Source organism: Hippoglossus hippoglossus, chromosome 15 (assembly GCF_009819705.1).
Source record: "Hippoglossus hippoglossus isolate fHipHip1 chromosome 15, fHipHip1.pri, whole genome shotgun sequence".
Classification (NCBI taxonomy): domain Eukaryota; kingdom Metazoa; phylum Chordata; class Actinopteri; order Pleuronectiformes; family Pleuronectidae; genus Hippoglossus; species Hippoglossus hippoglossus.
In genome coordinates, this window is record NC_047165.1 from 17,182,315 (window position 1) to 17,210,092 (window position 27,778).

Genomic DNA, 27,778 nt, shown 5'->3' on the forward strand with positions numbered 1-27,778 from the left:
ATTTCGAGTTTTCCAGTGTTTAGTGTTGCTCAACTTTCTGGCGACATAATAAATACACTGACAGCGTGTACAAGTTTCATCTATACATTAAAAAGCTTCACTCCATCATCCTGCCAACATGTTACGTTGCGAGTTAATGCTGATGAATCAATAAATTAGTGAATAAACTCCTAATAACTAATTTATGGAAGTTGTATAATGGCAGCAGCAGAAATAATAGTTTATCTACATATTATATTATTATTTGAATACAAAAATGCACTAACACTAAGTAAAATCTGCGTGCATTTCTTATGTGTTATGATCGAGAGCTGCCCCACGTGCTGAGCCACCTCCAGGGTGGGACTTCTGGAGAAGGTGGATGTGGCTACTTCCTGGATGGCTCGATGTGTCTCGAACTCGCGAAGTGCCGGTAGAAGAGAGTAGTTCGCTCGGTCTGGGATAGCTCCTGGTAGCACTACCCCGTCTGAACACCAGTCAGCCACAACTCGACTCGACCTGCCGAAGGTACTGAAACCATGTTCCCCTGTTGATAGCATTGTGTGTTTACTCGCCGGTTGCGAAACAGACGTTGGTGTTTCAGCTGTTTGCCGGGTCGTCTTCCCCCCAGTGCGGGTTAGCTAGCTAATAGCTAAGCAAGGTAGCTCCTGCAGGTTAGCTTTAGCCTAGCTAGCAGCGGCTTCTCCCCCTCCTCCTCCCGGGCAGGTGGCTATCAAACAACTAGATACTGTCGATACTCGTGGTTGTTGCTAAGGTGGGTGCCGTGAGATAATACACTCTGGGAGTCAGCCATTGTGTCTTTATGGACGTGTGTTGTCCCAGTTTGGCTATGGCTAACGTCGGCTAGCTTGTGTATGAGGCGTCAACTATTGTAGGAACCGTGTAACTGCTCAATGTCACCGGGTTTACATCAGCTCTATCGACCATGGACGTGCCCCCCCAATAACCGGGACATGTTTAATAGTATGCATGTCTGTTTCTCGTGTCAAATTATGTACATAGCATCTGTTTTATGAAGTTGACTAATCGAGTCATCTGATATCAACAATATCCCGTTCAGGGGGTCGAAGCTGCTCTTTCCCCAACTGTGCTCCCACAAAGATGTCCCTGTTCTCACGTGAAGATACGGGCTAAGATCTGGGAGAGCCGCTCTTTAATATGCTCAGGGTAAACTACTGGAAACGGATTCACTGCAGCAAGGATCAGGCAACTTTGACACCATGTTGAAGCGGCCAAGCGTGGTGTTGAGTTTACATGGCAGCTCTGACAGAATGCCCCAGGGGGGAAACGTGGTGAACACAGCGATTACTATAATAAAGTGAAGACTGAGACCGTTTCCTGATGCCTGGATGTGGCCCGTGTTGTTGTGCACAGAAGGCTAGTCTTGAAATAGAAAGGTCCATGTGAAATGGTCTTCTGGGGGTTTATTTTTAAGAGCAAACAAAGGTTGGAGGTCAGTGAGAAAGTGAGTCACTAGGACTAAATAAGGGGCGGCAGCACATGGGGTTTTGCAAGAAGTGGATTTACTTGTTTTTCGTGAGTTGAACAGAGTCAATAATATCCTGTTGTACTTTTATACTTTTTGCAGGAATTATGGTTAGATTAGAAACTGGCATGAAATTAAGAGCTGCAGATCTTTCCTCGGGCGTTCTTAGTTTTCATCAGATACTTTTGATTGCATGAGCATCCAATCATGCGAGAGCAATGCCAATCTCACAAGATTAAAAGTCACACTCACTTCTCTGTCACATAATCGTGGTGCCTTATTGTTATCTGATATCTGAAGCAGTTTGTGTAATATTGATAAAATACATTTATTCATATGGTAATGTCCGAAAGGGAAGCACTTTTTTTGTTTTTACAGGATACTATATTTAACATTTTTGTTGTGCAGTGGGAGGGCACAGGGATAAGAGTGAGCAGAGAGAAATAAGGATGGTAGGTGTAGGTCTAAGCACCTCTTAAAATACTCTCCCAGCAAAGATAATACAGGGGCTTGTGTGCCTGTCAGCAACAGCGGAGACGTGCAACTCTTTAGCCCAAGAGGACAAACAGGTCCCCTTTTGTGTTCTCCCCAACTGCCCCTCAGATCTCCTCAGTAAAGTGCTACTCCTCCTGTTTGCATGATCACAGGTTTTGATGGCGTTGGCTTGATGGGGTCCGGGCGTGCGACAAAGTGATGGTCTAAGGACTCGCCAGGCACAGAGGTGCTAGCGCGTGGAATAATGCGCTGGTCAGTGCACCTAGAAGGAGGGCCGCGGCGAGTCAACCATGCTGCTGTGGCTGTGGGGCACAAAGTGTACTCCTTTGGAGGCTACTGCTCCGGAGAGGACTACGAGACTCTCCGTCAGATTGATGTGCACATCTTTAACACAGGTAGGTGGGGAATTTTCACATGTATCTCAGTTTGTTGTGGATTTACTGGGAAGCCTGAATTTGAAATCATGGTAAAAACATTTTCACAATAACAAGAAAAGTTAAATTTGTATCTCTCAAGCACCCTGAAGTGTTTGAATTTTACATTAGAACCACACTGAAGTGTATATGAGTATATGTATGTCAAATTATTAAAAAATAATCCATCAACTGTAGTTTTGTGCTTGTACTACAAATATTGTACAAAAAAAATGATGTGCCAAGTAAGTGAAAAGGCGTTCTCCTGAAATGCCTTATGTTTTATCTATATTGAAGCAGGCAAATACTATCTTTCAAAACAGGAAGAGGATAAGAGAATGTTTCAGAGTCTTTTGAACCGTCACCACTTTAACAGTTACTCTGTACAGCTGGCTAAACCCCATGTTCCACTGTGGTTTGAGGAAATCTCTCTGTTGGTGGTTTTTCCATCGCTATCTCACAAACTCAGGTGTTTAGTTTAAATGTGCTGCTCTAACGTTGATGTAACTGCTCTCTTTTCTTCTTTGCAACCTATTTTTTAAAGTATTTTTTTCCCTCCGTGTTGTCAGCCACCTGCCATAGGTTTTTATAGCTTCCTAAAGTCGCTTGTGTCTACCTGCTAGTGCTGCATCATGAAAAGATCTGTGGAAACAAACCTTGATAAAGATGCTTTCGGCTGATAGAGGAAAACGGGACCACCTCAGCTCTTGTTTCAGTACTTATTCTTGTCACCTGCTTTGTGCTCCTGCTCTTTGATGTCTGTTTTACAGCAGACCCTGCTGTCTTTGGCTTTTTTGTCCTGTTTCTTTACTTGTATTTACTTTTCACTATTTACTGATTTGAGGTTCTCAACACATGCAAAAAAAACTCTGGCATATATGCAGTTTGTTCTTTTATGACATTAGATTAACTTTCATCATATAAAGCATTGGTTAAAATGCTAACAGATTAAATGTTACTACTGAGTTTCATGTTACAAATTCTTCCACATGCAGCTCTGAGTTGTTTGTCTAACTATTATTGCTTATTTTAATATTGTTATTCCTTTGAATCTCAAAGCTGAATTTCTCAAAACAAAGTTATCACTGTGTTGCGGTTTTATACTGTAGTTACTAGTGCACTGCCTGTTGTGATGCTAGTTGCAGCTTTTCTTCTGAAACTGTAAAAGTGACCTGCAATAATTACGCCACGGCAAGTAAAGGCCGGTTGCTGGACTCAGTCCACAGAAACCTGATGCTGCACCACAGAGGTTTGTGAAGCTCCACTCAGTATGCAGAACCCTAAACTAGAGAATCAGTTGTTGTGGGCCTGTTGTCGTGAACACATCATTGGCGTAAGCACACTCGCTGGTCACCTGTTTATTAATATTGAATTCATCATGTGTCCCAAAGTCACAGCAACCTTCGTCACTACACTTCTTTTGGCCCTTAACAATACGCATTCCAAGTGTGAAGCTGACGGCTTTTGAGATATTGGGAGCCACAGACACACAATTTTGTGGCACTCTTTTTATTTACCATGCGTGTTTTCATGCAAAACACAAGTTTTTAGTTTTTTTACTGTTAAGGAATCGAATCTAAATAAGACGGAGATTTCTGGATTTTTAGATAAATTAATATATTATTAGATTTTCATTTTGGCATCTAAGCTCATCTGAATTAAATATTGTCATTATTTTTTCCGAATTAAATATCTTTGTCTTTCTTGACTGTTTTGTACTTCAGTGTCTCTGCGCTGGATGAAGTTGCCTCCAGTGAGGATGGGAGCCCATGAGCGTGCCTATGAGGTGCCCTATATGCGTTATGGACACACAGCTGTGCTGCTGGATGACTCTATCTACCTCTGGGGTGGGCGCAACGACACAGAGGGGGCCTGCGATGTGCTTTATGCCTTCGATGTCAGTAAGTAGACTTGCATCTACCTCATGCTGTTAAATGATAGTTTCAGGCGGCCAATCCTTGAGATGTACCTGTTGGATATTAAGGATAGTGGATAGCAAAAATGTATGTATTTATTTCGGGGAGCTTTACCACCAGCTTATGTGTGACGGCTTTCGATTGCTGGGGACTCAAATGTAATGTCAGTACTGTGAAATAAGAGGTTAGGTCCTTTGCAAGAGTGCCTAGAGTTACGATAAAGTGTTGCCGCTTCACAGGCACCCACAGATGGTTCACGCCCAAGGTTACGGGGGCTGTTCCAGGGGCAAGGGATGGCCACTCCGCCTGCGTCCTGCGGAAGGCGATGTATATATTTGGAGGATATGAACAGCTGGTGAGTTTTTATCACTCGTCAGCTGTGGGACTTGCTCTCTGAAACATTAAATCACAATTTAATTAATCACTGCTGTTCTTTTTAGGCTGACTGCTTCTCCAATGACATCCACAAGCTGGACACCAACACCATGGTCTGGTCATTAATAAATACAAGAGTGAGTTGCAGTCACCAGTTGTTAATATTTCAAAAAATGTTTTAGTTCTTCCTGTACAGAAGTTCAAATTAACAAGGACAAAATGCACTCGTTCAAAGATACACAAACATAGAATGGACTCACAACACACTCAATAAAATTGAAGCACTGTAGAAGATCAACCAACCACTGGGTATTACCGTGGTCGGCAGTGCTGCTACACCAGCGTCCAGTGGTCAGATTGGCTGAATACAAAGGGGCCGCAGTGTGACGCTGCTCCCTGGTAGGTGGCCAAGTTCAAAAAGCCTCAGAGGATTATATACACTCCCGTTTTGGGAAATGCCATTTGCATTTGTATGCAGTCAACCTGCTCATGTGATAAACTCTAGTAAAATGTATTTTAAATATAGACTCCATTCCCTATGGTGGACTAGGTGGAGGAAGGACTCACACCACCAGCCTATATTCTTAGCTCCTCACTGATAACGTTTTGTTGTCAAGGAGATTACAGTGTGGCGCTTACAGATTTAAGAGTGCATGTGACAGAATAATCCTTTTTTCTTTTTGCGTGTTCTCAGACTTGCATTCCTTTTGGAGAACAAACGTAGTTGCTATGCTTCTACTCAAATCCTATTTTCTGTAAAGGTGACTCTGTCCAAGTACATTTGGTTTGTTACTGCACTTGATAAAAATCTTGACTGGTATTTTTTTCTAGATCACAGTGATATATTAGTTTTAATTTTAACTTTATTTTTTATAGCTTACACAACATTTCTGTTTCACTTCTCCTACTGCTCTATTTATAAAGCATGATAAAGAGCCTGCTTGCATGCATAAAATTTGTGGAAAACAATGGCAGCACATTCTGGAAAGGAAGGCATGTGAGAGGCTTTGCTGTGGCTGCACACCAGCTAAATGCAAAGAGAGTAGACACATGCCTCTGATCATAGTTTTATTCACTGGGAACAGGTCGCATTTCACTGTTGTATATTTGTTTATCGATTGTTATTGATGACAGAGTAGGCTGCATTATTGTTCAGAACCAAGTATACAATGTCCAAATGACAGCACGTTATTCTTGAAAGGTTAAAAGAGGTTCAAATTGAGTCTATCTTTGTATGTCCACTAGATGTTGCTGTTTACCTGAAGTTGCTGGTTAAGCTTCATGTTTGCCAGTATGAAAGTGAAGCTTTGCAGTATTCACTCATCAGTCACAGCCCTGAAACTGCTAAGTGGTTTTAATGTTGAGGCTGATCAGTGTATATATCCAGGGTAATAGTGAGTTAGTTTTGAGACATTCGAGAGATTTGAACTAAAACTAGTCCATGTGGTGCAGTTCAGGTTATTCAAGTATGCTGTTAAATTCTGTAAGTAACATTCAGTGTCCTCTCTTTCTGTCCTGCTCCATCAATCCACTGAAACTTTATGGCATCTCAACGTTATCTGTCGGCCATCTTCTCACAGAACACACCGGCGCGCTGGAGAGACTTCCACTCAGCCACCATCATCGGGACAAAGATGTTTGTGTTTGGAGGTCGAGCCGACCGCTTTGGTCCCTTCCACTCTGACAATGAGATCTACTGCAACAAGATCAAAGTGTTCGACACAGAGACTAACTGCTGGCTGAGCACCCCTCCAACACAGCCTTCGCCAGACGGACGCAGGAGTCATTCAGCCTGTAAGATACAAACACGCATTAAGTTACCATGATGAACCACTGTGTGATTATCTCTTTTAAAAATTTGTGTGTGTGTTGTTTGATATTGGGGCGTCATTTCAAACAAATTAATATTTAAACTGTAGCGAGTCAGAGACGGCAGCTGAGTCTGAGCGAGAAAGAGGGAGAGAGAAGTGTGCGTGTGTGGCACTGTTACCTTTCCCTCAAGTTCTGGGACTATCATACTGAAGTTATGCATTTCTTTTATAGTAATGAATTAGGCCCGGGACAAACTCGATCACTATAAGCGGTTTCCACCGCACTAGAATGTTGTTGGTAGGCGAAGGCGGCACGGAATTCTCTTTGCAGGAAAACTCACCTGACTCACCACATGTACACTGTGGGTATAAAGCTGCCATTGGGCACTTATTTCAGGAGGTATTCTCCTCCCCTTCCAACCTGTTTCTGTGCTCACAATCCCCTTCTCTACAGAAAACCATACCCACATACAAGCTGTTAACCTACACTCTGGCCCTGTTCAGTCTTGTTATTAACATCTGTTCTGAGAGATCTGATCACAAGTGGTCTGCTCTAAGTATGTGTTCACACCTGGTATTAGAATGTTTCTCCTGTTCTCAGACATGACCTGCAGGTAAAATCCAGAGAATTGACTACAGAGTTTACTTGCCTCTCACACATGCACAACACAGTAGCAGTTTTCTGCACAGACACGTTCACAATAGCAACAAATTCTCCACATTATTGAGGTGAGAGGTGGCGCAGCCAGGTGCAGCGGGCAGAGGCAGGAAGTGATGTAATAACTCAGCTGCGGAGATCATGTGATTTTCTTCAAAATACACAGACTCTGTGAGCTATTATTACCACAAACTCTCTTGTCATCCTTGTTGGTGTCTTATACGTGTGTGTCACCGCTTTTTCACAGGGAGATATTTGTTTTCTATTATACAGCTTTGTCCGATGTCACTGTTTTTGTTATGTCAGTTTGTTGGGGTGAGCGAGAAAAGTGTGAATTATGGGTTGGTCACGATAGATATTGTGGCGGTAGCCAGAAACAAATCAACGTATGGACACTGAAAAGGGTAACAATTTTTTAGCTGTATTGTAAAACTGCAGTAGGTCAGAGGATATCAGCTTAGTGGGTGGTCCTTGAATGTGGCCCAGGACACCTTTGCATTCACACAGCAAAAAGAATGTGACCGCATGCGTCGCCGATCACCTCAGAAGATTGCTTGAGGGATTGATCCTCAGGATGTGTTTAGGTCCATTCAGTCCTGTACTTGGCGCTGAACCATTGTGATGGATCACTCAGGACAGATCTCAATACCAGGTCTGAAAAAGAGTCTCTGTAAATCTGGATCATGCAATCACACTGTGGACATTAGTCTGTTACTGTTTTCTTTTACTGATGTTTTCTTTGTGGCTGACTTAGCAATTTGATGGACAGTACTTGACCACCTGCAAATGTTCCACTAAAACGAGTTCCCTCTGATACTTGCTGTGGGGTTGTGTTTGCAATATTGTTGCATCCTGACCTCAGTGCTGCCCAAGACAGTTGTGATCGGATTAAGAAATACAAACAAGCCAGAGTGTTTTTTTTCCCCCCTCTTATAACAGAATGAAAATGGTGCAACCAGTGTTCTGCAGTTGACGCAGCACTGTGGTGATAGTTCTGGCTATGTGAGACTATATGAGGAGTAACAAGCACTGAGAATATTATTTGCTAGGGAACAACAGATGGGCACATTTCTGAATAAACTGTGGGTGCAATGAAACATTTGATCTTTTTTACTTGGTGAGGTTAATGATTTGGCTCTTGTCTCAAAACTAACATATGGCTCTCTTAGTTTGAATAGCTAGACATATGTTTATAAGAGGATTTTATGGCAGTATTTTCAAGTTTTCTTATTGTTATCATTAATTTCTGCACAAACCATGGGTTTCCTTGCCATTATATGACATATTTGTGCAGAACTTAAGCTGAATGAAAAAACCTGTGATTAGAGTTCTCCACTACTCTAGAGAGAAAGGAACCATGAAATGTATTTCAGGGGTAAATAAATACATGCTCATTCATTACAACTAATATTTATGAATGGTGAGAGTACCAGTGTACCTACAGTCTTGCAGTGTTTCATTATATATTCTTTGTAGCCTTAATGTTTCTTGGCTAGTGAGTGTGATCTATTTGTAGTGACTCTTCAAGAGTTAATCAGCATTTCAAGTGTTTTGTTAGTGCAGTTTAACCAGCAGAGGTCTCTGCAGGCTGCTGTAGCATGTTCTCCTTCCACAGAGGAAAACTAAATCCATGACCAGTGCAAATAAGTTCTTAGTGTCTCTTGACATCTTTAACTGCAGAGATGGAACAAGAAAATCTGTCAAACAGCCCAAAAATTTGTTTGTCACAGGTGAAGAGCTGGAAAACTCTAAAGTCTGCAAAATGTTAAATGTCAGAGTAAATAATTATACGAGAGGAATGAGAGGGAGTGAGGAATCGACTCGCTTCATTGATTCTGCAAGCTGTCGAGTGACCACTGGGAGAGTGAGCTTTGAACAGATGTCCACCTGGACAAAAATTTGTGTCGGGTGCCAAACACTGTTACGTTGTCAGATGGTTGTGGGAGGATAAGACAGTTTCAGGTCATGTCAATGCACTGCAAGCCTCATTCTTCTCAAGTTCTTTTGTGTGTGGCACAGTGTGGACGCTCAGGAGTCATTTCTTCGGTGTGACCTCTCTGTTTCATTCAGGTGTTCAGTCTGCATTTACTTAGTACAAGAATGTATTTGTTTCCCACTTTCTCTGATTTAAACAAATCCTTCTGGTTCCATTTATTGTGCTGCAGATCTCATCAAAATTTGATTTCTTTTATTTAGTTTCCTACAAAGGAGAGCTGTACGTATTTGGAGGATACAATGCTCGCCTGGACCAGCACTTCAACGACCTCTGGAAATTCAACCCAGGTGATTCAATACTTATTTATAGTATTTATAGTGTAGTAATTTTGTTTTTGATCTACCTTCACTGATCACTGTTTACCTCCATGGAGAAAAGCACTGGCAGTGTTGGCTGGCATTGACCCACGTTCCCCTCATTCTTCTCAGGAGACTGATGCAGACAATCCTCTTCTCTCTTATTGTATCATTGTCTGCCTTGTGATATTGGCAGGCAGCTCCCCTTTTTTGTATAGAAACCCTGTCTGTTGCCAGAAACACACACACACACACACAGGAAAAAGTGATGGAAATAATTAAAAATAATTTAGTCACTGGAGTCTTTGCTTTCTCTTACAAATGTTGCCAGACTGGTTCTCAAGTCAGCTCATGTACTTACCTGACGAAACCTTGTGTTCACAACAAAGTATAGTGTTGATAGAGCTGGCACAAACACTCCATCTTTAATATAGTGTCCTATATGGTGTTGATGTCATTATATATTGAGTACCTTTGCATTATGGAAGACATGGGAGTTTTGAATACAGCTCCTGACACGAGCTTGAGGTCCAGTGCGTTAGTTATTAAAAATAAACGTGGACTGTTGCACCAAACATGCACCATGATGTTCAATCATATCTGAAATAACACCAATAATACTTTGAGGCAGTTAGTTCTAGCACATCCCAGAGTATATCTACACAAACCTGGTCTCTGCTGTTAACCATTTAAACCTGTTTTTTAATTTTTCAGTCCACTAGATGGCAGCACCTTAGTTATAGTGCTAATTATCCACTGTATGTCCGAATGCCCTGTTGCCATAGAGATGCTATGATGCTGTTGGCTCTGAGTGTTTAAGGCTCCTCAGTTCATCCTTATATGGAACAACTGAGACTGTGTCTACGTTGTCACTCATGATGCTCTACAGCAGAAGAGAGGATTTGTTTCTATTTTAGAAATTTAAATTCTCTATTCAAATAAAGTCAAGACGTTTTTTCTATCCCTGTTCCCTTGGTACACTGGGAATCATTTGTATGTTTATGAAACTTCAAATAGCTGGGAGCATAGACATAGTTTTGTATATTGGAACAGGCAAAACTGGCTTTTAAACGAACACAAACATTTGGGGGAGCTTCGGTTTGTCAGGTTAAAAACTATTATAAGGTTCACGTGTCCACCAGTTTCAATTGTTTTTTCTAATATTCAATAGTTTATGATGTACATGGAGCAAAAAGGGGTTTTGTCTCCAGTTATTTACCATGTATGTCTATGGCTGTGAGTTTGTATAGCTGCTGTGTTTACATCTGTTGTGACATGTATCCCTCTGTTAGACTATTTAAGACAAGGATGTAATCTGAAGTTTTACAGAGTTTGACAGAAGTTAGCCAGGTGTATGTGTGTCTATTTTTTTCTTCTTTTTTAACAATTTTGTGTCTAAATATTGTTATTTCAACTCAACTCTTGTCTCATGTATACACACAACAGAAGCCTTTTCCTGGAAGAAAGTAGAGCCGAGGGGGAAAGGCCCATGCCCGCGGAGACGACAGTGCTGTTGTATGGTGGGAGATCGAATCATCCTCTTTGGAGGAACAAGGTAAGGCACAAAATATTACTACTTGAAATGTAATTTTTCTCCTTTCTGAGAAACTGACATTTTTTTTGTAGAATTCCTCTTAAGATGAGCTCTTTCATTTAATTGTCTAAGTCTTGAATGATAAGCTTTGGTAACATTTAGCTGCAGAACAGTTAATTGCCCTTATTATCGTTCCAAAGGAAAATAGAAACTTCTCAGTGTCAACAGATGTACGCTGTACCTGCATGGAAAATAACACATGCAACAGTGAGTAAACAATTATAATTTAGGTTTGCAATCATCAAGCCCCAGTTGAATTGTTCAAGATTCATTTATCCAGTTGTTTTTTTATTTCATTGTCCCTGCATCCATTTCTTACACAGGCGTGTTTGATAAAAGCTTAAGCTGACATCACACAGTGATAAAAACCAGCATGTGCCAGCACTCAGACATCGTTTTCTTATACAGAGCAGAACATTATTGGCTCCACTCGCATGTATTATCAGCTTTCAGTGTCTTGGCTGTGCAAGCCTTGTCTAGAAAATATTCTAAACATCTCCAATTTAAAAGTTTGGATCAATTTTGAAGAGATGTTATGTTTTTAACAGAAAATGTGCTTTAAGGCTTAAACTGAGGTTGTTATACAATCCAGGCACCATTGGTTTCTAATCATTTCTGCAGGATATAAAAAAACTACTTTCAGAAAGGTAAAACTTTCAAGTTTTCAAATTAATTTCACCTCATATTATTTTTTTTGTCAAAGTTAAAGCAGCCAGGTGTTGAGAAACAAATGTTTCATTCTTGTATCATTGAACGGCAGCATTAGGAAGATTTACATATAGGTTTAGAATTATGATTTATCTTAAGCTTTGTGGGTGTGCTTCTTCCAGAAGTTGGTCACACCTAATTTTACAAACACTAACAATCATGATATATATAAGTTGAAGAATGGCAACAGCTTCCCTTTCGAAAAACAAAAATATCAACCATGTGGAACCTTTGCAAGGCGGCCATAGGTTACTGTTGGAACATTACTGATAAATCCAGCATTAAGACGTGTGTTAAGGTAACTTGTGTTTTACCTACAAACTTCTTTACTACTACTACATATTTGGTGAAAATACCTCTGTCCATCAAAGTATTTTTTGCAAAACATAGATTCATACTCCTAATGCATAGCGGAAAAATACCTGATTCTATGAATTGATATCGACACTCCTACACCCACTCCATCCTGTGAAGAATTAAGAACTACCACTGCAGCCACTGTTTTCACCACTACACTTCCAAACATTACAGTGAGAAACCAGATATCGGGGTCAACCGCTTTTATGGATAAAAACTTGTGACAGTCGTAATTGTAATTTACTGCTCCTGTTTGTGTCTTTATCACTGGCGCTGCGCACTGCCAACTGAATCGTACCAAACCGAGTGAGCCCTGCCATCTCCTGCGGCTCTCCATACATTGCCTAAGTTTACAAATTCTGTTGTTTTTACCCAGTCTGAGTTTAAACATGTGTCCAATGACACTGTGTGTGTCAGCGCGAAAGAAAGAGACAACCTGAATTATGAATGCATGCATGCAGCTATAAAGAAAGAGTTTACTTATTTAAGAAAAGTATTGATCATGATTTGGTGATCAATGCTGATATTGTGGTGGTCATTTTGTTTACAATATAAACTGTAGCGGTTCAGAGGCGTCAGCTGAGAGAGAGAGAGAGAGAGAGAGAGAGAGAGAGAGAGAGAGAGAGAGAGAGAGAGAGAGAGAGAGAGAGAGAGAGAGAGAGAGAGAGAGAGAGAGAGAGAGAGAGAGAGAGAGAGAGAGAGAGAGAGAGAGAGAGAGAGAGCTTAAAAAAGGCTTTTAACTTTCACTCAAGTTCTGAGACTGTCTTACAGCAGCTATGTAATTCAGTTATAGTAATCAACTGTTATAGTGATTAATTTGGCCCAGACAAACGTGAACACTGTGAGCAGTTTCCATTGTAGTATCATTATTTCAGGTTTATTTAATGAAGGTGCACTGATACTGCCTCTATTGTTAAAATACTGGTGTGCCATAAAAAGTAAAAACTGCCAAATAAGTTTAGAGGTTTGCTAGAAACCAGAAATGTTCCCAACTCCTTTCCTCACAAACACAATATTCTTATATTCTTGATGCTTTTCATTGTTTGTCATCATAATCTTTGTAAAGCACATGATTTAAAAAAAAAAAAAAAAAAAAAACATTCTGTGTTTTTGTTTTCTTTTTCTTGTCAATATGCCAAACGTAGGATCTGGCTCCTATAGACAGCAGTCTGCGACGGCTCCCTGGTCGGCCACAAGACAGTAGTGGTTACCGGGGGTTGGTAGCTGGTGAGGTGCAAGCGGGCTGGTGACAGGCTTATGATAGGACAGCAGCCAGTGGAGTAATGAGGTAGCTAATGGCATTAGCATGGTGCAGAGTAGTGCGGGACCTGGGCTACTGTTATCAGACAAACCCCACTGGGAGAACCTGATAGTGAAGATCGGGAGGCTGTGGATAAGACTCCTCTCACTCCCACTACGTCTACACGGCCTCAAGTCCTCAAGGCATCTGGCTGCCGCTGAGTTAGTTAGTTTAATTGCTTCAGTGGCCACCATATCAAGGAACACCCCCTAATACACAAGTGTGATCTTGACTCATCCATTATGCAGCTGCATCAGAGTCCAGTGTTTCCTCAAGGATTGTTATAGCAGTGGGGGCAGTGCGGCCACCCCCCACCTAAAATCTATTAAATAAATAAAATCAATTGAGATGTTATTATTTTGACTATTTCACATCAATGCACTAAGGCTTGTATGGTGAAAAACTCTGATCTGAGCCTTTACTGTATCCAGGTGGCCCCTCTTTGCAGAATGAATGCATCCGGGCGCATTACGCCGCACTGGTCAACAAGAGACTCTGTTCCTCTGCTCTTTTCTAATCACTCACACTTTGAACTGATCTTTATAAAAACCTGCTGAATTCATATTATGTTCATGGAAAGACGGGCCGTCGCTTCTTCTGCAACAATGAAGTTTAAACACTGTTCATAATCTGTGGGAAGAATTTCTCTCCTGTCTACATTTATTTAGTAATTAATCGATGATGTCGGATCATGAATCCGGATCGTTCCGGTCACTTTAAGCATGATGTCCGCATCACGTCTGTCTCGTCTCGTATTGTGTGTGGCAGGTGAACTGCACGCAAAATGTTGGACTTTTCTTCTATGTGTTTAAATACGTATCTCATAAAATCTCCAGCGAATCAAACAAACACAAAGTAAACTTCAAGTACTGTTGGTGTCCTAACAAACTTCTGATACCTTGTTAATGTGTAAAGTGAGCGCAGGTCAGCGGGAGAGTGAGGAGGGAGGACATGGACCAGGGTAACACAGAACAGTACAAGGATACCGGGTCTATAATGTGTGTCTGCTGTGACCCTGAACCAGCTGTGGTACTCATTTTGTCATTTATATGATGATTATTTTAACATTTAACTGTTTGAGATTATATATAATGATAATTAAACATAGTATCATCTAACAGAGCATTTTAGGGTTGTCCTTAAGTGCATTGTGTAGTTCGTAAACACTAACTTATATCTCTCAACACTCCATCAGATCTTTTTTTAAAAAGACTACATATTTATATTCGTAACTACTATTGTCACGTTAGTCAAGTTAAACATTCTTAAGAAAAAGACAAAGAGCTTAAGACGATGCTTATTTTTAAAGATTCTTCGGCATTGTTTGGCTTCTCGCCAGGATTAGTCCAGGACGGGTTTTAAGGAGTCATGACTTCCTGTTGGGAGCAGATAGGGCTGGGGCTGGTGTAGGAAGTGTCACAGGGGCCATTGGATTGATGGAGGGTGTTGGATGAGCAGAGGAAGAAGTCAAACGCCAAACAGTATCTCCAACATCCTGTTTTAAGAGTTAGAGCAGATATTTTTTATTTTGTTTATTTATAGAAAGTTGGGATCCATTAAACTTCTCTTCATTAAGCTGATGCTCATCGAATATTGATATTAAGAGATAATGTTATTTTCTTTGTGTAGTAGAGTGTTTTGTAGTACAGCGTTTGCTGTGTTTTAAGTCCTACATGATTTTGTTTCCTGTTACCGTATTAAATAGAGCATGATCCTCGCAGACTCTAAACAAGTTGGCCACACAGGTTCTCCTGACTGGCATTGCACGTTTGTTGTTTACATGAGCACACTTAAGCCTCTTACACACAGGAACTCCCGTAAGCACGTGCACACACACACACTCCAAGCAGCATCTTATAACACTCATTTGTTTGTTTTCTTCTCTTTACTAAAGCTGCTCTCAGACGTGCACTGAACTCCAGACGTTTTCTTGAGGGGCTGTATGTAAGAAATATCCAAGTCCTGACATTTTCTGGAACTTTTCCTGCCAGTCCCCTTGTAAAATCTCCCAAAAATATCCACGAGCCAATGTGAGAATATAGCAGGAAAATTTTGTGCGGGACACAAAACTGAAATACTAAAAGAATACAAATATCTCAGGATGAGAAAGACAAGTAGAAGACACTGATGAAGAACTTGGAAAGACAATGAGATTAGAGAGCTTTTGGCGATCAGTGCTGACGCTGGTGTTGATATGCTGTAAACAAAAACATGTGATTTCCACAGAAGAATTCATACGTTATGTCCTGCCTCTTTACCCATTTTCCTCTTGTTAACGTGTCTGATCAGAACAATCTCCTACTGCGTTTCTCACGTGTGAAAGGCAAACTCTGGAAATTCCCTGACCCAATTTTCCTAATATTTTTCGAATTGCGTGACTGAAAACGGTTTCAGAAAGTTTCCCTATAAAGGTTGAGTTGAGGTATTTTTTCATTATACACTCTTATTAAGTGTGAACATTATATTTAAAAGCAGCCATTGCCTTTTCTCCTGTGTTTATTTTTGTATGACCTAACAACATGAGGGCAGTTAACGGGGCAGAAAGTTATTGGTGTCTGTCTCAGTGCAGTTGATAAATGCTCTCACAGTCCGTCGTGAATTAATCGCTGGACACCTTGCTTGTGTTTTTTTTGCGCGGCTCCTCATTTTCGTGGGTCGGCCAAGGAAATTGTGTTGAAATTTATGGTCCACATCTTGTTTTGCTGGGGTCAGTTGGCCTTTCAAATTGATCCAAAGCAGAACCCCTCTGTTGATATTTATTCCCAGTTTATGATACTTTTTTTACCCGCAGGAATTTGTTCAGGAATAATTTATCACTTAAGTGAAGGACAATAAAACTATTAAGTCCAAGAGCCCTCCGCTTTCAAAGGGGTTACACTCTGGACTGGATGTTACCCTGAGGTGTGACATATTTGTAAAACAAACATCAACAGTATAACATAGTCTCCAATGATTTAGAAAAAGACTGATGTTAGTAGAACATGAGGTTATGTGTGCAACTAGAATGTGAATGCGTGTGTGTGAGAAACAGGCATTAGTGGGAGTCTATCGAGCGCCACTTACGTCAGTATAAACAGGCCTGCTGAGCTGCAGAAAGGCGCGAAATTCTGGCCCGTCAGTGATTTACGATCTAAGGGGGCATTGTTTCTCACGGAGTGCAATTTGATACACCCTCAGAACCTCTGCTACACTCATTTACTGAGACCTGCTCATTGCCCCACGAAGGACGACCCGTGCATGACTAACCCCACCTGCACTGACCTTCACCTATGCATCACAAGCAATCACCATCGTACTTTGCTAACTCTTTTTTTCCCCTCATCTTCTGAGGAACTGAACACAACTGAAATTGAGCTACACATGAAGACGGTGCCCCATTGATTATTGATCCTGCTGAGCCGAAGTTGTCATGGTTGGCATTCATATCACTCTGTGTATAATTGCTTATGAAAAGATCAGTTTTGGCTTAATCAGGGAGTATTTTGGGCACAAGGCAGCCTATGAGGGGCAGGATGTGAACAAGGACATGACAGATTGGCATGCTGAGAGCAGACAGTGAAGGGAAATCTGGCAGTGGCTCTTAAACTACGTGGACATGACGACGTGTATTCCCTTAATCCCTAATTGCATTATATGAATATATTTTACCAGGTATTTCTCTGTAAACTAATGACTGATTTGAATCATTTCTTTGTGTTCAAATGTTACTGTCTGATTGAAGCCTTGCTTTTTTTCATGTTAGGATCTAAAACATCCCAGTCACCTGTAGAGTAGAGATGTTGTGCCTATTTTTCTTTTTTCTATGATGAGAGTTTTCCAAAGGGCTTCTTTTAATTGCCTTTCACTGTGAGCAGCAGGGACCAGTGTCTGTCATTTTAAGTGTCCTTAAGCGATGGATGAGTCTCTCTGATGTCAGCACTGTGCTTAGAGAGGAAGAAGTTGTTTTCTGCATTCATATTAGCTCAGACAAAGGCTGCATAGGGTGTGTGGTGGAAGAGGGACACCATGAATCCACCACAGTTTTTCTTTGAGGGTGAACTTTTTTTTATTGATCAGATTAGATTTTAACATGCAAATATGCACAAGCTATAGGAAAGACAATCGGTAGTGAAGCCAGCTCAGACCTACAAATGTAAACATGTTGATGTCACCACATATAGATGCTTCTATTTTAATACCCCTGGCTCCTGCAGGCAACATGTTTCTCATCGTCTCTCTTGAGGTTTTATATTTAACATTTGTGTTGCATAGCCAAAATGAAAAAAATGACAGAGGAGCACGTTGTGTCACAATGTTACATCCAGTGGATTAGAGCTGTATCAGCAGTATTGATAATATTTTAATTGTTGAAGTAATTTTTCTTAATCAAAAATGCCAAAATATTATGCATCCTCATTTTAAATGCATTCAATTTTCTTGACTTGGACTTTCAGAACTTGTGCTATATTTAAATTGATTTGTTGTGGGGGTTTTTTAATTACCTTCCTGAACAGATGGCATACAAACATAGCTTTTGGATATTGGATGATATTGGCCAGAGTGTGGGTGCTTTGCATCAACAAAACTAAATGTCCTTATTTCTTTTTCTATTCAGTTTCAGCTGCTGTTAACATGTAAATGTGTGAATTCAGTTTTTTTACTTCCAAAAGAAGTAACTATGTTGTGATTTTCAAACCTTAGAATATCACAGTCCCTGTGATTCACTTTGGTTGTTTTAGAGTGAAGTCAAATTATAGAAGCTGATGAAATTCTGTACTGAGCAGAGGCCAGAACGACACTCCCACCCTTCCATCATGTTCTATTTCCCTGTGTAGTTTTCCATTTGAGTGTGTTTGTATGCGTCTGGATGTAATTACTTCATGACTTCATGACTCACCTCCTCTTGTTGAGCTGACGTCAGAATGGTGGACATGGACGCACATGCTCACTTTGCTTTGCCAGCCTTACTACACGTGTTCCATCATTACCCTGGTTTAGTGCAAAATACTAAATTTATACAAAATACAAGAGTAGAAATATTGTGTTTTTAAGATCCCTTCTGTTTATGTTTTAATGTGAAATTCAAACAGTTCTCCTGCTCTGAATATTCAGGTATGGAGAGTGTGTGGCTTCATTATACTCTGAGCAGGAGGGAGACCACATAGCAGGTAATCTCACTGGTAGCCAAAACATCCCAGTGCAGCACCTCTTTTTTAATCCACCTAAATCTCAACATGATATTTAATCTGTGTGGAATTTCACTGGTCATTTCCAAACAGCAAATTCAGTCCAGTGGCTTTTGTTTAGGAGATCAGGAAGGTCAAAAGTCTGGTGCCTCGATATCACTTACAAGACCATTTTGCACCTTATCAATGGCTGAAAGGGCTGCTGGTATGATAGTCCAGCTGGTTTAAGTGTGGCTTCTTATCACTGTTGAACCTGGCAGTTCAAATGTTAGACTAAACATGGGACTCAGGGAGAATTAATTCAAAAGCATTGTATTGTCTTTGCTTTGTATTTCATAAAAAAACCCTGCTGTCTTGTCAGATTTTTGTTTATTGTTGCACGTAAATATCAGCCCTTTCTCTGACTGTAGCCCATAATGACTTCAAATCTGCCACAGTGCTACATGGCTCCATGGAGACATGCCTATCAACACACCATAGATTTGGATGCCACACACATGTTGTCTTTTGGCCTTGGGTGTCAAAGGGTAGGCTGCAGAAGTTTCCTTTATTAATTGTCTGCAAATGTGTGTGTGTGTGCTTCGTATGGCCGAGATAAAACCTGTCAAACAGTGGAGGTGACCCCAACAGGATACGGGGCATCCAGCGCGTGGCTGGACAAGACCTCGGGACAGCACAGCAATACTATGATTTACTCTTCAAAGACATGCTCATTATAGTATTTCATCTGCATCTTAACCCTCCTTAACCCACTAACAGGCTGTATACTTTAAGTTGTCATAGGGGTTGAGTGTTACACGGCAGCTCAAATAAACAGCCTGCATAGGTGACGCTTTGTGAGGCCGTTGTCCATGTAAAGTGACATGTTTTAATCTTATTAGTTTAGCTTTTGATTTACTGCTGTCATCACAACCAAAACACCTCCTGGTAGTTTTAGGTCAATTCTGCTGAACAGTACCAGACTATGTAGACTAGTGAAGATTTCAAACTAAACACATCGGCAAAATGATTTAACAGAAAATGTGGCTATTAGCTCACCCTCAGCAAGTTGTGTTTAAACTACACTGCTCTGCAGGAAAAGAGACTTTTATGCAGTTGTAGCAACAGTTATTGAGAAGAATGTGAAGATGTGGTCCATAGCTACTATGTCTTCGTCAGTAGTTCCTATTGTGTACCTGACCTTGAGTCCTTCTCTAATGAGCTGCAGGATGGAGCTGTAGAGGAAGTGATGTATTTTTCCCAAATGCATCTGCCAGCTATATAGGACAACCTTGTGAGACCTTCTCCTGTATATTAACCAGCTGTGTTCATGGCCCTGAAGCACCGCTTGGTTTCCTCTTCCTCATTTTTATGGGCAGCTTGATAACGATGAAAGGGACCACATTTATATTTGCTTGAGATTTGTAGGGTAGTTTCCTTACTCCCCAATACCACCACCAAGTCCAACTACATGTTGGGGTTGCAATCTGAGACGCATGCTTCACTAGAGCCTAGCATCTCTTCTTCAGCCTAATCTGAAGTCAAGTGTCTCTTTTGGGGAGCCAGCTGTAGTTTGTATCTCAATCGCTGCATGGGGCTTATGTCTGGGCAGCTACAGGTCTTAATCCACTGTCCAGCCACTGCCCAGGAGGGGGCACAGATAGCTGGGTAAGACGAGGTGAGACGCTAGAGATTAAGGCAGAAGAAATGGACGGGAACCCAACGATCTGTGATAGCCAAGGATTTGTTTTAGAAAGTTTGGCACCAAAGCTGTTGTCAACTTATGCTGTATTCTTAACAATACAGTTATCGTCTGTTTGATCCTAGATCCTAAATCATTTCCCTTAAAAGTGAAAGTAAACATAGAAAGTAAAGGAATTTTTGTGATGTTATTGGCTACTTCACTAAATTACTTGAAATTTTCAATATTTGCATCATGGGTGCATGCCATCACACATACAGCTCAAGTTAATGTTCTCTTGAATAGAGTGGCAAAGTGTAGATAAGATAAGAAGTCCTTTATTAGTCCCACAGTGGGGAAATTTGCAGTGTTAAAGCAGCAAGAGTCAAAAAGACATCAGCAAGTAATAAGTAACATGCAATACTTAAGTGTAAGAAATATAGAAACATGAATGTAATTAAACTAGTATATACAGTGTAAAGACAGGAAGAAATATATGCAGTGTGAGGATATTTACAGTGAATGAATTGCACATCAACTGTTTATATTGCACAGACAGATGAATATAACAGAGTGAATATTGCACAGTTGAGACTTAAAATGTTAAAGTGCAGTCCATGATGGTGGTGAATGTAGTTTTTACTCGGAGCAGAGCAGGTTGTATAGTCTTACTGCTGCAGGAAGAAACGGCCTGCAATACCTCTCCTTCAGACACTTGGGGTGGACACTACATACTATAACCTTATATAAATCTTTTAATTGTTATTTTTAAAATGCTGTCCCTCTCTGTGTCTAATATCCCTGTATCCATTTACCCATCATTTGTATTGCATTCTGCAGTAATGTAGAAATTTACAAATTGCTGTCTTTTTTTCCCTGTACCATCACCAGCTGTTCCCAGCAGGTTCCCTGTGTTTTTACTCAATATCAAAGTGCTGCTGAAATAAATTGATGCATGTCTGGTTGTCCTGATAAGGCCCTCTGAAGGAAGTTGTAGTGCATGATGAGTTCCTGTGAGCTAGATGCTTGTGAAGGACCAAAGTTCGGTAGGAAGTGCAGAAAGGAAAGGGATGCAGATCCTATCAGTCCCAAGAATGAGGATGCAGCCAATGAAGCTGCTGAAAACAGACTTAAAAACCAGACTTGGAAAGCAAAGGTGTCGCTGATGGAGTTTCCTCCAACTCTCAATCTTTTTCTCGTCACTTTCTTTGCAGTATTGCCTTTTCCGAAAGTCATTAGCAAAATTTGCGGGCAGTTAAATTCCTGGTTTCTTCAGAGAGTCAGGAGTGTTCCCAGGCTCTGGTGCTCCCTCATTAGTTTTAGGACAGCTCTTTCTTCTACCTAGACCTTGGTGAGGAAGATAATGAGGTGGAGCAGGCAGTGCATTTCTAGAAAGGACTGGCAATTGGGTGATTAGACACCCTCATTGAGTGTTGTTTGAAATAGCAACCAGTGTTGTTTTAGTGGGGGGAGCGGCATCAGTCAGGACTCAGACTGGGAACCGCTGCTGCTGTAGGGGGAGGAGCACTTTCACACATAGTGATACTTTGCTGATCGAGTAACAAAGTGACCCGTCAAACACGAGGACAACGCATAAAGTCGTACACCGTGACTTCCCCCGCTCCCAAATACTGCCACTCTTTCAGACACCTCGCACCATCCCCTTCTTCCTTTGCAGCCTCGTCCTCTGTTGCAAAGGCCAATAAAACATTACCGTTCTGTAATGTTCTGTCGAATTTCACACCCGGCCCGTCATTATCCATGAGCATGCGAGAAAGCCTTGTTCCAGGGAATGCAATCTTCATCACTCTTGTTGCTCTTGGTAAAGCATCCTCTTATCTCGACCCTTTCACACGTCAGCATCCAAGGCCTCTACCCTCTCTCCCCGTGGGCTCGCACAGTAGTTGAAAGCTACTTCAGTGTGTGTGCTTCAGATAGAGATGCTACTTTTCATTGCTTCTGTTATGGAGACAGTCTGTTGATGTTTGTGTCTTTTCTTCTCATACACCAGCTAATAAAGAGTATTACAATTTTCATTTTCATAATGACTGTTATGATTTTTAACAAGCTGAATGTGTGAGTAACAGTTGATAGGGACCAACTAGAGTCACTGACGACAGACGCATCAGAAAATCTAAAAACTACAGGCTGTTGTCGGCCACAGATGCTTTATCACAGCACTGTGGCATCCAGCAGCCGACTGTTGTCTAATGCTGCTGTGTAAGAATGCTTCAGTCATACTTAGGAACGTTCTCACACCTGAAAGTCCAGACCAGGGTCCGAACCAAGCTTCATGTCTTTGTTACATTGTAAACATTTGTATGAAGTGTACGTCCTGTCGTCATCATCTACATGGGCTGCATCTATGTACTGTACACTCAATATTGATTGGTTTGTAGACGGGTGTAAACCTGATGTCGCTGTGTTGTCAATTCAGGCATTGTACTTGTTAACTTTTTCAAATAACTTGCATAGAAAAGGTAGTCTTTCCATTTAAAAAGGGAAATTGAATAAAGGGGTTCGTTTCGTCAATTTCATTGCCAGTGTGATATCATTATTGTTTTACTACCAGCAAAATTAACGTCCTCATCATTCTAACATTATATCATTTAAAGACTACAAGCAATCTTATGAGCCCTTTGCATTTTTTTTTCTTCTTTTTCTTTAATGCTGTCGCCACTTTCTGCATTTGATCCGAAGGTCTGAACTAGTTAAAAAAAAAAAAAAAAAAAATCATCCGTTCACACCTGTAATTTTGGTTTGGACTTAACAGAAAAGTCTGTAGGTCCGGACCAAACAAAGAAGGTGTGAAAGTGCCCAACGTCTCCTCTGGATAAGCTTCCATTTAACCATTGTAGCATTAATGTAGTTTTCATAAGATGTGTTTATGATTGCTTTTATAAATACCCTCATTTAATTATCCATATGTGGCATTTGTAGTAATCAACAGTAATACCTTTACTGGATGTTAAAGTCCTCAGTAATTGGCATTCTATTGATTTTGAAATGAGTCAGAATTGAAAACCATTTAATCACCTCAGTATTATTACAGCAGTGAGCTGCAGATCCAGGAGTAGACAGTCTGATGATGATGAGGCGGGGGCTTCGGTGATTGTGGGTATTCTGATAAAGGCTCGTGCTGTAAGCCTGGATGGACCACCTCCTGGGGAGGGGGACGTAATGACTTCCCCAGCTGGCCCCCTGGGACGACTGCGCTCGTGCTCTGCACCTCTCCTGGCCGCTTTAAGCCACCGCAGTGTTTGTTTAGGGAAGATTAGCAACGTAAAACCCTTACAACATCCTGAACACGCAGCAAAAGGGAGACGCAATGGAGAGGACAGCGGGAAAAGACGAATAGAGATTGATGGGTAGAGAGACAGAGATGGAGAGAGTAGCTCAGCACAGTTGATGGGGCAAAACAAGAATAAGAAATGAAAAGAGATTGAAGGAAAAAGGAAATATGAGTGAAATTCTAAGAAATCCTGGACAATATGGCCAAAAGTTATATCAAGATTGAAATATTCATGTTGGCAAATATTGATAATTATGTCACATTATTACTAATCTGAGTTAGATTTGTAAAAGGTTTAATTATCTTTTATACCTCCTCACCATGCTTTCACAGTGCATATGCATTATTTCGATATATATTGTGATTTTGTTATATTGTTGATGAAAAATGGAAATTTTATTGCAATAATTATTGATATTATTTTATCGCCAAGCCCTAATTCAAAACAATTCAAAACAAGTTGTTTCTACTGAACCGCTTCGTCAGCACTGTGGTGTCTGAAGGTGATACGGTCAGTGGAAAGTTCATGCACATCAGAAAACATTTTGTGGAGTTAGTTTAAGGACCAAATGCAGCTGGCAAATCCCTCCGGTACTCTGCATGAGAGATAGCCTCACTCTCAGACACTTTACTGCTCAGTGAAAGCACCTGTTTGGTGGAATCTGTCCTCTGGGTAGTGTAAAACTCTAATGTGCATTTCTGTCTTCTAATCTGGACAGGTTTCTGTTTGTGCACTGTTATTATGAATGTAAAGCAATGAGGTGCATCAAATACATTTACTGGAATATTCGTGGTTCAGCTCCACAGGCTGCAGCTTGTCACTTTCAGTTGCGTTTTTACACACCGCATATGCGTCTTAATTGATTGATACAAAGAAAGTGACTGAAGTGAGTTGTGAAGCTGCTCAGGTGTGTCACAGGTGTGTGTGCTCACATGTGTTTTAGAAAACAGATGTGCAGCGATATCAGCAGCTGCACAGCTCAGGGAGACTATCAGCGCGGACCAGCCTGCCGTCTCACCACAGTGCTCCACTTCCTGTCGGCTTAAATCATGCCAGCCAATGATAAGGACAGCAGAGCACTGTGTGAGCAGTGCTGCTCGTTTTGAGAACAATCTGCGGCTCCCTGATTATGAACCTTTAGTGATAAAAGAAAGATTCAATTACAGCCTCTGCAAGTTGTGTGGCTCATACTAGAGGAAACACACTGAACATTACTTAACCACTTGCAAGTAAACAGGATCATTATAGTTAATGTTGACGGCTCTAACCCTATAAAAAATCTTCTTTGTTCTTTTAACAGTCCCTGTCCAGAGCAAGGAATGGGGGATGAATTTAACCTCATGGATCATTCAGACCTGTATATCTTAGACTTCAGTAAGTATCCCTGACATTATCCTCCACATGAGTCCACAAATGCCACCTCAGTATTTTCAGCCACCATGCCTGGTTAAATAAGATATCTTGTAGTCTCCTCAATACATTTTATAGAGCTATTACTCTCCTCACAGCCCTGCTTCATGTCTCACCTGGTCTAGTGAGCCTGGCCTTGGCCCTAGTTTGTGTAATCACTGGGGGCACTTCCGTCTCCTGGACTACCAAATATAGCCATATCCTGCCTGCACTGGGTTAGCTGCCTGTAATGCAGTCAGGTCACAGTTAGGGTTTGTGTGGGCGGGCATACACAGGGACCGTATGGGACTGGCAGTGCCCGGTGGCATCTCCTGTGGCAAACGCCTCCACGTGCACGTGTGCTGTCGCACTGTTTATCACTGACCATATGGTGGATCAGCCATGACGGGTATATTTATTGACAGGACATTTGTAATTACTTTTAGAAAGAAGGTTTATAATAAGATTCACTTCGTCATGATGTGCCTGTCCTCAAATGTGAATTCTGTTTGTTTCAGATGTTTTTTTCTGCTGTAGGATCTAAACAAAACAGGATGAGTTTCACATCTTGGAGAGAAGCTCTAACCTTGTGTCTATGATTAGTCCGTTACTCACCAAGCATTCTCTTCTGTTCTTTTCAGGCCCTAATTTGAAGACATTATGCAAAATAGCTGTTCTTCAGTACAGTCTGGAGCAGTCGGGACTCCCACATGATATCAGGTGTGCTGTTTTGTCATAGAACTGACATGTTCTCATTCACACTGTTTGTATTATGCTTGTCATTGTTGCCATCTCTGAAAAAAGAGGCAAATTAGGAGTGATTTTTTGTCATTTAACCAGTGCAAGCTTTTGTTTGACTTTAATTTTTAGACTTGTGTGCATAAAATAGTCTGCATGATGCTTTCATAGTCTGTGTTCCAGTGAAGTATTTTTTACATAAAATTCTGCATTGACATTCAAAGAATAATCGTGATGATGGTGAAATCATGAAAAACATAGTTTATAATCAATGCAAAGAAACAACCCTCTCAACTGAGCAAAATTTTGACATTTTTAAAGATACTATAAATGAGGTGGAGCACAAGGAGCTTAAAGAATACTTTTACAGATTTTTACTGAATACTCCTCTGATAATACAGATTTTCCTCTTACTGACAAATTAGAAAGTTACTTTGACATGATTTTATTTCAGAGGGACTCAAACGTTTGAGTCACCACTTTAGTGTTATCAAACATGTCATCACATTTAATAACTGTTCAGGTTCAATTTAAAAACATCCAAAGGTAAAAAATGTGTCTGAACTGTGTTTTCAAGAATGAAATGTTGAAATGTTCAGACTCGTGTTGTAAATATATATTCATTAAAATCTGAATATTTCTCTTTATATTACACAATCCATCCATTCCAAGTATTCAACCATTTCTTAATTATCCGTAATGAATAGATTTTGTCGAGCTCATTAGACAAGTATGTCTGAAACGGAGAAGTTACACTAAAGTGTTTGTTTTTTCCACGTGGAACTTGATACTAATTACCCCTCTTAGCCTCTCATTCCTCTCGCACCATCCCTGCCACCTTGCACGCTCCCCACTTTAGTGTTCCTAACCCTTAGAGAGTTTTCTCTGGGGTCACAAGGCTCCCTTTGCCCCTCGCTGGCATCTCCAGCTCCAGTGCCAATCTCCCCTCTTAAACACACACACGCACTCAACAGAAAAAAAGAAAACGAACAAAGCAATTGAGAGGGAGTGAGTGTGAAACCAGAGCCAGTGATAACAATCTGGAGCTCAACCTCTGACCTGTCATCAGGTCAGCACTAGAGCTTGTTGTCAGCCCCTGCTCCCAGTTCTCGTGTTACAGCCTCCTCTCATGCTAGTCCACATCGTGGCCCTTCACTGGGTACAAGGGGGAGCTCAGGGTGAGAGCAAATGTCAAGCAATCCCTTGATTGGCAATGCAACAATTATTAGCGTTTTGGATGTTTCAAAATATAAAAAATATTTTATATGAATCAGACAAAGCTATTGAAAACACGATTATACCTACTATTGAGTTACTTTGATCACAGTGGATAAAAAAAACACTTTATCAGCCTTGGTCTTCCTGCAGATTGAAGGTTCTGTTGCTGATTCTCCCTCTTGTTCACTCCAGGTGGGAACTGGCAGCCATGACCACCAACAGCAACATCAGCAGGCCCATCTTCTCCTCCCATGGTTGATGCTACTGAACCTGAGCTCTGCTTCAGGACACTGGGCCGTTCTCCTTCTAATCAACTTGAGACCGGGACTGTTTTTGTAGAGTTTGGATCTGTGTTGGATTTATTTTCCACATTCTTCAAGTGAAACTCATTACTGACCAAAATACCCTGCCTATGACTTCCTTGGGCACCACAAGCTCTCAACATGTCCAAGGATATTTTAACTCTTGAAAAGACGGTGGTTATGTGAGACAAAAACGCTGACACGTGTTCATCCTTTCTCTCTTCTTTCTAGCCTCTCTAGAAAATTCAATCAGCCTATGATAATCATAGACTTCGAAGCTTAAGCACAGGAAGAGATGAGAACTTCAGCCAAAGGTCTTGAGAGTGAACCTTCTTGTTGACACTCAACAGAGCTCCCCGAAGAAACAAATGTGAACCTTCTGTTCTGAAGAGACTGAGGTGGTTGAGAGTTTTTGTATCTTGGTCCTAAAACCATGGAAAACTACCACGTCATTTATGACAAATGTAATAATTGTTAGCAGTATACGGAGGAGCTAACCTTACTACTCTGGTAAATGCAAGGAGAGAATATCAAGTACCACAATGTCAGGGTATAACGCTTGTGAAAGGTTGTTTGACTGGTTTTCAATGCTTGGCTTCCTTCATCAT

At 40.9% G+C, this 27,778-nt stretch overlaps 1 protein-coding gene and 1 long non-coding RNA gene across 4 annotated transcripts; both read left to right on the plus strand.

The window, feature by feature from the left end:
• Positions 1–341: 341 nt before the first annotated feature.
• On the plus strand, positions 342–27,778 carry klhdc3 (kelch domain containing 3). Of its 3 annotated transcripts, none has more exons than XM_034608518.1 (11): positions 342–507; positions 2,134–2,376; positions 4,119–4,295; positions 4,550–4,665; positions 4,751–4,822; positions 6,266–6,479; positions 9,351–9,437; positions 10,893–11,001; positions 24,824–24,897; positions 25,554–25,632; positions 27,061–27,778. In XM_034608518.1, the coding sequence occupies exons 2-11, from the start codon at positions 2,226–2,228 to the stop codon at positions 27,125–27,127; spliced, it is 1,146 nt and encodes a 381-aa protein (XP_034464409.1). In that variant the 5' UTR covers positions 342–507; positions 2,134–2,225; the 3' UTR covers positions 27,128–27,778. The 3 variants fall into 3 exon arrangements, with proteins under 3 accessions (XP_034464409.1, XP_034464408.1, XP_034464410.1); XM_034608517.1 differs by having other exon boundaries at positions 342–504; positions 2,132–2,376; XM_034608519.1 differs by lacking the exon at positions 342–507 and adding an exon at positions 530–754.
• On the plus strand, positions 25,643–26,907 carry LOC117775411. The gene is made up of 2 exons (XR_004616263.1): positions 25,643–26,205; positions 26,323–26,907. It is a non-coding gene; the product is annotated as an uncharacterized LOC117775411 (long non-coding RNA).